The 10,656-nt window shown below is 46.9% G+C and overlaps 1 protein-coding gene across 1 annotated transcript; it reads right to left on the bottom strand.

Moving 5' to 3' along the window:
* Positions 1–470: 470 nt before the first annotated feature.
* Positions 471–10,088, bottom strand: PRELID3B (PRELI domain containing 3B). Its single transcript, XM_043553560.1, has 6 exons — positions 9,838–10,088; positions 5,830–5,998; positions 4,539–4,628; positions 4,032–4,102; positions 3,806–3,908; positions 471–2,222 (listed from the first exon to the last, which is right to left on the bottom strand). Exons 1-6 carry the CDS (start codon positions 9,867–9,869, stop codon positions 2,103–2,105), a joined length of 585 nt encoding a protein of 194 aa, XP_043409495.1. The 5' UTR covers positions 9,870–10,088; the 3' UTR covers positions 471–2,102.
* Positions 10,089–10,656: the final 568 nt, after the last annotated feature.

Here is a 10,656-nt window from a genome sequence, read left to right as displayed (position 1 = left end):
CTTTCGGGGTGGTCCCCCGACGTGCGACAGGACGGGCCAGGGCCTTGCTGGCGGCGCGCGGGGACGGAGGGGGGGGGGTGGGGGAGCGCGGGCGGGGGGCGGGGGGGCAGGTGACCCAGTGCATTCGCAGGAGGAACAAAATCTCTCTTGCGCTTCACAGTGATTAAAAAGAAATTATCATCAGGAAACACATCATAGTTAAAAGTTTTCAGGAAGAAAGGTTTTTCTTAATATAGCTTCCATTTTTAATATTAAATAGGATTAAGGTGCTCCATGGTCCCCGAGTCTAATCTGCGAACACCGTCCAGTTTAGTCTCTCAAACACATCTACTTGCTGTAGATTTGTATTTTAAAAGGTAAAAGCCACAAACTACCAGCTATTTCACTGAAAGTAACTACACTGGAAAATGAAAATTTCTAGAAATTTATCATTAGGTCAGAGTTAAAAAAAAAATCAAACAGGAAAAAAATTTGTTCAGAAATCGTTTTATCATTAGGGCATTACACCTTTTTTACAAGTATAATTTACAGAAATTATACAAGGCAACTTTTAAATCAAATATCAGTATTTTCCAATGTTTTGTTTAACTGAAATGTTATTTCAATTGTAAAAACCATCTCCGGTTACAAAAAATAAAACCTTATTGGATTTCAGTTGCTTTTACAAAAGTCCTAAGAAGTCTTAAGCTAAACAATACTCTGAGTAGAAAAACACTAATTTTTAAATAGTTTGCTATAGTATTTCTGTGGTTTATGTACATATATTAACTGGTTTCTTTTCCAGGAAACCTGAGGAGTTTGTTACATTAAGCTTTGTAAAATAAAGACAAGAGCTAATCACCTTCTAAGAAAAATACTCCGTATGCAACAACTGCACGTATCAAAGATATTATTTACTGGTTGGGAACTGCCTGCCTACAAAATGGGAAATACGTTTTCAGACCGCAGCTGCCCCGTGGTATCCAAAGTAAGGATTTCCCATAAATAAAAGCTGCAAAGCAATTCACAGAGTGGTTGGTTTAGGTCAATGCTTCTTTTCTCATCATTATTCTTTTTTTCTTCCCCTCCGCCCCCACCATATTACTAAAAACACTGAGTACCCGGGATTTATGCTTCAGGAAGACATCGGTTTGAGTAATTTCAAATGACGTACAGCTCTTCATGTAAAAAAGATGTTTTGTGGTCACAAGTACTTCAAAAAGTAATTATATTCAAATAACCTGACATATCATGCTTTAGCAATTACGGAGCCAGGATTTTGACACACGGCAATTTGTAAGTTAGGCAAATGTGAAATGCTAGAAGATGTGTACAGCTGTTCTGTTTCAGTTTGGAGTGCTGCAGGATTTCGGTAATGACTTTATTTTTTCAGTGAACATCACCAGCCCACGGGAGAGCACGCCAAGTCATAAAGTACAAATCCAAGGGAGGTGATACCTTTCCCTAAGTTACAAAACTTTGGCAAATTAACACAGAACTCTTTAATACGATGAAATCCTTTCTGTTGCTGTTGGGAGTCATGTATTCTTTTAGTGATAATTTTCACCCCGAAAATGTCATTGAAGTACCAAAACCAAACACTGTGATTTTTTAATGATGGTTTATAGCAGAGCAAGTTATTTTACACAAATTAGCATGTCCTTTTAAGACCATGTAATTTCTCCTTTTAAAGAGCACCCCCTCACGCCAGCTCGCGAAGTTTACCGCAGCGGGGTAACTGCGTGAACTTAGACGGCTCTGCTTTGTTCTGGGGTTGGTCCAAAGCTAGGTAGAGTTCCAACGCACGAAAATCTTTAAAATACTACCTTAAGGGAGATTTAACGCGCCAATGAGATTTTCCAAGTACTTTTCGAAAACTGTTAAATTTTCACATAAATACTAGAATCCTCACAATTAGATGGTCACTTCAAACCATACTACTCCTGGATGATCCCTTGTATTTAGAAACCCCGCACCTCTTTGTTTTGATCCAAAGTCATACAGCTTTCCTTCAGCTTAAAAAAAAAAAAATCCTACCTAAAATATAGTTTTATTTTTTTAAATAACAAATAAATACATTGCCAGCTTGCAGAGACCTGGGGGGGGCGTGGGGCCTTCGATCCTCACTTCTCTACAAATGCCGCCGCTGCCATCGGTGTCCTTATGCTCCCTCTCGCCGAAGCCGCCAATTCTTCAATCTCGGCATTTAACTTATGTATTACCCACTCCATCGCTTCTCGGCCCTTCAAAAAAAATTCAATACATCTATTCTCACCATTGAGAGCGAAGGCACGTATCACATAAATGGCACATCAGGAAGTAACAAGGAGCATTACAAATGTAACTAAATCTCACCGGGATGGACCGTTTTTGTCCTTGCTTTTTTTTTTTTTTTTTTAAATGTTTATTTATTCTGGAGAGAGAGACAGAGCATGAGCAGGGGAGGGGCAGAGAGAGAGGGAGACACAGAATCCGAAGCAGGCTCCAGGCTCCGAGCTGTCAGCAGAGCCTGACGCGGAGCTCGAACTCATGAACCATGAGATCGTGACCTGAGCGGAAGCCGGAGGCTTAAGCGACTGAGCCACTCAGGCGCCCCTGTCCTTACTTTTTGTTCTTTAATATTGTTTACCAAATTATCGAATGCTTTGGGCAACTAGATTGATCTATAAACTGCTTTTTCTTTTGCATGCAAAAGATGTTCTCAAAAGAACCTACAATTAAATGATAGTGATGGTTTACTTATTTCTGATCAGAGCGGTCCCTTTCTTGGGGGGCCAAAAGGTCAAACTCGGTTTTTCTTTTTATGTCCATTATTTTAAACCAAAATCCTGCAAGAGGCCCTGAAAGAGCTGGTCCCTGACTTTTTCTTCAACCATTCTCTCCTGGTGCTTGATGCAGTTCCTTTGCTGGAAATGCTTCCTAGCATCCCCCTCACAACCAACATGCCCCTCCTTCAGCACTCAACACAACACTCATTAAATACTCATGTCTTTTTGTACCTTTCCTTTCCTAACGACGTGTGATTAACGTTGACTTCTTCTTAGTTCCATGAGGGCAGGGACCATACTTGTTTTGTCCCCTGCTGTATCCCTAGTCTAGCCTAGCCCTCTGCCTGGCACGGAGAATGCAGCTAGAAATATCTTTTGACTGCCAAGTAAGTATAGTAAACCTGTGTTACAGAAGAGTGCATTATGTACCTCTTTCTCTAAACTTATTTTGTTTTAAATCATGCATTCTCCAAGGGGCAAAAATCAGTTGGGGGTTGGGGGAGGTGGAAAAATCTCACTCTTTTTAGGTACAAAGCATATCCACCTATCCATGGTGTTGAGTGTTAAATACTTTCATGAGCTGGTGGCTGTTCGAGAAAAAAAGGTCTGTGATGGACCTGGGGGTTGTTGGGCGGAGACAATAATGAAAAGGGTTGAGAATTGGGTGTTTTAAACAATGGCACACAGTGACACATCATCAAGCACTTCCCACATGCTGGGCCCTGGGCCACACGCGCTTTCCATACGTTGTCTCATCTCATTTAGTCTTCATGCCCAACCCGGTTAAGATGGCTAACTGACCTCCACTTCACAGATGGGAAACTGAGGCACAGGAAGGTTAACCTAATTGTCCAAGGTTGAAAGGCTGGTAAGAGTTACAGCCTGCACGTAAACCCAGTGGGGCTAGACCCTACTGTGCAAAAAACGGCCTTTACGGATGCTCACCGCATCATGGTTCAGAATCCGTTTTCCAGGACAGACACACGTTTGGTACTAAGCTCTTCCAAGAAAGGAAACCCAAACCCAGGAGTAACAGCATAGGGAGCAGCCTGACTTACTTTATTAGCATTTGAAGATATCGTACTCGCCATTAGTCCTTCAAGGTAACTGCTGAGACTGACTCCTTTCACGGTGATTATGGCTTCTTGAGTCAAAACAGTTCTGGAACAAAACACATCCACACAGCTTCAGGATGACCTTGCATTTTTCAAAGAAATATATGACTTGAATAAAAAATTCAAACACCCTGTAAAATAAGTTTGTCAAAACATTTTTTTTACTCACTTTCCTGGGTCCTGAGGATGTGGTTTGTATATGAGTCTCTCATCTACTGAAACCATATTTGTAAATGAAATCTACAGAATGAAAAAGAAAAAAATCAAACCATTTTGGAAACCAAGATTAAAAACATTCCCCAAATTAACTCACAAGCCCAAATCTTGCTAGGTAAATACACAAATAAATCACTTTGATATACTGCAAATCCGGAACTTAAATTTCACCATTCACTGCTTTCTTTTTATTAAAAAATAATATAACAAAAGTGTTATCGTCACAATATGCACACGATCCCGAATTCAATTTATTGAGTGCTGACCCCTAGAAATAATCAGTGGGCTCATGGGAGCAGGAAAGCTCGAGGCTGCAAACAGGAAAGACAATGCAGCACATGAGCGCTGATTTCCTGTTGAAGAGTATACATGCGCCTGTGTATCAACTATAACAGAGACCACCGCCCCCCCACCGACATTAAGCCGAATAGTTTTAAATTAAAAGGGAGCTCAAACTTACATTAGTAGATTTAAGTTCCATTGTTCTGTCTACGGGATCAACTACAGAATGTTCTTGCACGTATGTTTTTGTTCTTGCTGCACCAATAAGCTAAAAAGAACATTCACAATTAGTAATCAGAGGAGGAAGGGTTTCTTAACAAGTAAACCAATGTTTTATTTCAAGGCAGAGACCTGTTAACATCTCGAACTGAAAAATCTGCTTCCTAAACAACAGGAGGAATCAGACAAAGGTCAGAAAGGAGGCCCGTTTGAGGGTCACGAGAGTTCATGCGCCATGAATGAGAGGGGACTAACAGACACACAAAACCCTTCCCAGAGGCAATTAGCGACCAGCCCAGGGAGAATGCACGCAGTATAAAGCAGACCCCGAAACCACCAAGGTGTGACAACGGAGCACTGAGCCCGAAACATGGAAATCAGAATATCTGGGTAAACACGGCGTCTAGAAAAACGAGAGCTCAAGAGTCTGTCGAGGCTTTGCTAGAGCAGCCTGAGGGAGACGGTGCCGTGGCTTGGTTCTCCAGGGAGAAAAATGGCCATTTCATGACGGAGGATAACGCATCACATCCGACATCACCCGCTGGGCTGAGACCCCAGACCACCCCCCGACCTTGCTCATTTCTGTGTCCTCACTACCGAACACGGTGGTTCGTACCAAGGAAGCCATCAGTACATTCCTGTTGAAAAATGGGTCCTTTGGTTTTCTGAGTGGATCTATCTTCCATAAGGAGAAACTCTAAAGGAAACAGAGTCCATTCATTACGCCAGAACTCTTTCACACTGTAATGATCTGGCATTCCGGTTTCTTACTGAAAGCCTGCTCACATGTAAAGGAAGAGAATTCTGTTTTTAAACATACGGGGAGGAGTGTCAGACCTTGGAAGAAAGGTGGCGAGAGCAAAGTCTGAGGATAGGCTCTTCGCTCAACGCGCACGAGCCACCACTGACCACGGCGAGCGCAGCTAACCACCACCACCAGCCCACTGCTTCCAGACCTTACTACGGGCCTGGAGCTGCCGGCCAATGCAGGAGGAGCAGAGCAGAACTCCTTTTAGATTACAGAGCATTAGCCGGCTTCCTTCAGAAGGTTTTATCGGGTGCCTTCATGAAGACTGTAATAATATTTCCAATTCATTATACACTCATAACTCAAGTTTATTATCATACAATTTGAACTGATGCGAAAATGACACTCAGAATCGGCTCCCACAACCTATTTGAAATTATAATGTGGTTTAGAAAACTTCTCTACAGCAGTCACATTTCCACAGGAATAAAGACGCACTTACAGATTTCACAATGGAAGGCAGTCCCCACTCTGTGCTGAGAAGTCTATGGCTGTGCAACTTTCCAGAGCGATCTATATGCCTGTCCAGTACGTCCACCCCAACCACACTCGGGTTCATAGGGTTTGGGTATTTCTGCATTGCAGCTGTCGTAACGGTTTCCCAAGGGTGGCTGTGGACAGGAACCAAGAAAACCAAATGCTTGAAAACATACGCATATAAGCTAAACCATTTTCATAACCCAGCAAATCATTCTTTACAGTTGGAAGTTTAATTAATTTAACTAGGGAAAATTATTTTCTGAAACACCGAGCGAAAGATGATTCGGGGAGCTCAATCTACATTTTAAACATGTACGGAAATCAGTATTTTTTGAGCACACGGGCTGCTACATGGTACAAGTGATGTCCATAAAGATAAACAGAGCCGATGATGCATTACAGTACAGTTTCGCACACAATCTTTCCTATTTACCCGTGTTCACTTTCACATGCGAATCCTGTTGCTAAGAACCACTGATTCATAACCATGTATTTACAAAATGTGTTCTATGGAAACAAGCAGCAAAAATTATTATCATACCATTTACTCTTTTGCCTGGTCCCAAGTCCCCAGAGTTATAAAGAAGTTAACAAAAGTTAACGAACTTATAGACGCCATAAATTCTTTTAGGGATTACAAGAAGATCCAGAGCCTTATGGATTTGAATACCGTAATATTAAAAAAAGTATTCTTCTCTAGATTAAGGTAATAAAAAATAGTGGCCCCTCCAGTCAATCTTTCTTTATTGCCTTCCTCAAAGGAGTGATTCTGATTTGTTTTGAAAGGGTCACACACTACCACAAAGTGCTTTTAAGGTACTCCTAACACACTCTCTTCTAATATTCTCTCTCAGTTATTGTCTTCTTGAAAAAGCACACGTGCTCGGAGGATTCAAAATGTGATGTACACGTGTTCGCTTCACAACCTGTACGAAGGTGATGCTGCTACAGGAGCCATCCTCCTCCAAGGAGCCCCTTATGAAGGACAAGGGGGGGTGAGAGGTGACCGGGCCCACCGGCAGTCTGATGCTACCCTATCTGTGCGCGTGTCTTCGCTGAAAGGAAAAAGAGGTCTGGAGATGATGTTTCACCACATTTACCCATAAACCACACAGCATTACTTTTTCTCTTTCTAAAAGCAGAAGAGGGCGGGAGGCCATTAATCTGGTTCAGCTTTTCAGAGAACCAAGCCTGATGCCGCCTCCTTGCCAACAGAAGGGAAATGTCAACACCATGCATTTCCCAGAACCCTGGACAACCGGTGACATGACTTCTCATGTTTTCATCTTTGCCACTGTATAAACGAACCCCACTCTGTTTTTAATCTCAAGCTGTATTTGGCAAACAGTGCAGGTATATAAGGGGAGCTACTTCATAAATCTCAACGGTCCGCACACACAGAAGTGATACAGGCCGAGCACTCAGATGGTTACCAAGGCAACTATCTAAAATGAAAGTCAGATGAACCCTGTCCCTGTCTCCATCTAGTCATATACCACGGTTAGCTGGCTTCCTTGCACTTATCTCTTCCCCCGATTCCCTCCAAAAAATTAATAATTGCATGGCTTCAGGGTGGTTATGTATTATTTGTAATATAGTCCTTCTCTTCCGTGAGCCAACCTGAAAACATCGGTGTTGACTTAACTTGAACTGAGACTGCTTTATGGAACATCATCAGCTCAAACATTACGAAGGATGCATGCTAGCAGTCTTCCAGCAATTAATCTGAACCCTACCAATGTAATTATGTGAAAAGACACTCAGAATGGCACCAGAGGGCAGGCAGAACCTTACCCACCTGCCCAGGTCCTTCACCTATAAAATGAGGTGGGCAGACACTTAAGGACACACAAAACTCCAGCCAGGCAGCAACGATGTCTTGATTCATCTACCAAGATGTAACCAAAGAACAGCCCAGGCACATAGTAGACATTCCTATCTGTTGAAGGAGTCAATGGATGGCTTCACCTGGATGCCAACTATAGGTGAAGTCTCAGAAGGAAGTGCTGGACACATATGGGCAAGACATGGAATGAGGACTTGCGATACTGTAGACAGTAGAGCCCTCAAGATGGGAAACACGGCAACGCAAGATCTGTGCGGGAAGATGGTAACTTCCAGTTCAGGGCGGAGTTTGGCGAGCCCACAGGACGTGTGAGCAGAGATGCCTGGTGAAGACCTGAAGATGAGGATTTGAGGTTCAAGAGAGGCTGGAGCCCAAGGTACAGATCTGGGCGTCCTAAGTATGGATGTATCGGCTAGGACCCTGACCGAAAAGCCCGGATTATTTGGGGAGAATCGGGGACAGGGCTGCTGCTCCCAGGACACGTACGGCCTTTATTTGCACACGTCTGTCTTCTGGGAGGAGAGTCCCAGCACTCTCATCAAATCTCAGAGAGGTCTGTGGCACAAAGATTAGAATCACTGAAATGGCAAGACGAGAAGGCCAATAACAGAATCTCCTTGAACTTTTAGGGGAAGAGGGGGAAACACTGGCGAGAAGAGCAGAAAGAGTAGAAACGGTAGCAGAGAGGAGTGTTAGGGAAGACAGAGAGAAGAAAGTTCTAAGGAGACGCGGGGACTCCAAATTTCAAAGAACCTCTGAAGCACTGACATCCAGAAGCAGACCGTCAAACGAACGCCATCCGTGATGCCAAGGGCTGAAACAGAGTAGTAAAGGCTGTTACCGGGTAGGGAGCAGCACAAAGACCACAAATCCAGGGTCTTTTTTTACCCAGGAGAGCCAGCACTGGGGAAAGAGGAAATCTCCCCTCTGATTCTAACATTCTATACATTCCGGGACCCGGTGGACTCTTGGATGAGAGTGGGTCACCGAGGACGCAAAAAGTTTACAACTTCTTTTAAAACTGCCCTCGGAATCATGGTTTAAACGATCAAATGGCTGAACTAAAACATACTTCGAAGCTATGAAAATTAAAACAGTGTGGCGGCAATAACAAGATCAGAGGAACAGAGAGCAGAGAGCTCAGCAGTGGATTCAAATGTAAAATCACAACAGTGTGTAGGACAACGGTGGCATTTCAGAAGAGTGACAAGAAGACGCATTAGCCCGCTGAGGAGTGCTTCCCTGGATTAACTATTAGGATTGTTTCTTTGCCCAAAAAATGATAATAGCTGCTTAAACGCCTGCTTCGTTTGTATACGGAACCGCGGGACCAAAAGGGAATTTCATTCCCAACGTCCACGTGGGGTCAAGGCCTATTTTGTTACCAAGAACTTTTTCCAACCAAGAGACGTCCCTGAGCGTGGCCTCAAAGACATCTCTTGGTGGCAGGCCCTGACGGCACCGTCATCTTCCGTGTCTCCGGTGCAAACGGGAACCCAAGGTCACGCAGTTTGCTGGAACCAGAGCTGGACCTTGGACTCCAATTTTCAGGCTCCGTTCCTCAGGTCTCGAGCTGCCGGAAAAGTTTCGCCTCCTGGTCGTCCGACCTCACCCGGTACCATCCTCCTCCCGAAAGGTGGCCGGGCGAGGTGGCCCGGCGAGGAGACTCGCCCACGCCTTCCCGCTGGGTTCCGCCGGGGTGGGGGGACCCGTCCTACCGGGTTTGGCAAGGCCGATGTGACAAGCAGGGCCCTCTGCCACCCGAGTGCAGTCGAGGACTTCCGTGCCCGGCGACGCCCCCACCAGCCTGGGGGGGGGGGAGGGGGCCTCCCTGGGGGGCGGGCCGCTAGTGCCCGTCCCGGGCCTCCCCCACAGCCCGGGCGGCCGCGGGGACTGGGCGTCCGAGGGCTCCCTCCTCGGGGGACCCGCTCCGGGACGGCAGACCGAGAGTCCCCGCCCCCGGGGCCCCTCGGGGCTCGGGCCCAGCTCCCCCAACTAGGCCCGACGCCTGGAAGCTTCCTGAGGGGCGCCCCGGCCTCGCCACCACTCCCGGCCCAACCTGCCCTCCCCACCCTGCAGTTGCCCCGTGCGCCCCGCCGACCGGCCCAATTTCCTCAAACTTACTCAAAGACGTGCTCTGAAGTCCAGATCTTCATGGTGCCGGCAGCCTACGCGATGCCCGGGCGGCGCTAGGGCACAATGAGGCAAAAAAGCCACACTTGCCCCCGCCCCGCCCCCCAGGCCTCCCCGCCGGCCGCGCAGCGCGCACGCGCCGTCGGGCCCGACGCGAGGGACGTCCCGACGCGCTGCCCCACGCCCTATCCCGGCCCGGGTTTTGCCCCGGTCTTGCGCGCGGCGCAACGAAACCCCGCCCCTTAGCGCCGGGCGCAACGCGCCGGCGCAGTTCCGGGGGCAGCGCCCGGGGCCGCCGGCGTAGGCGCTGTGCTGCGCAGGCGCGGGATGCGCCCGGCCGGCTGCCCCCTCGCGGGCGTCGCCGGGAGCGCTGACCTCTGGACAGAGTTGGGCCGGGCCCAGCGGGTGCCTGGGCGCCCTGGCCCTGCCCGCCTCGCCTGCAGTTTCCCGCCCGGCTCCTGGCTCGCCTTATGCTGCCAGGCCTGTAGACGGGTCCAGTAAACCCGCACACGCGGACGGTCCTGTGGTGTGCGCGTGAGCAAATTGTCATGGCACCTCGTTACAAAGTTCCAACCAACTCTTCTCTTAACCCGGACTGTGGGTCTCCAAAGTCATCCAACCAAACAACCAGCCGCCTCCTGTCTCTGCCCGGACTGCGGGGGCCCCAAAGTAATCCCACCAACCCACCAGCCAATCAGCTCTGTGCTTATGCTTCTTGCCCTCCACGCGGTTAGGACCCCCAGGTGGGCGGAAGATACGTAGACACGGAGAAACTAACATCAGACAGTGTGATTGATGCCCAAATGAAAG

The sequence above is a fragment of the Prionailurus bengalensis genome, chromosome A3 (assembly GCF_016509475.1).
Source record: "Prionailurus bengalensis isolate Pbe53 chromosome A3, Fcat_Pben_1.1_paternal_pri, whole genome shotgun sequence".
In the NCBI taxonomy this organism is placed as follows: domain Eukaryota; kingdom Metazoa; phylum Chordata; class Mammalia; order Carnivora; family Felidae; genus Prionailurus; species Prionailurus bengalensis.
The sequence above is the reverse complement of the archived record's forward strand: the minus strand, read 5'-3'. Positions and strand labels throughout refer to the sequence as shown.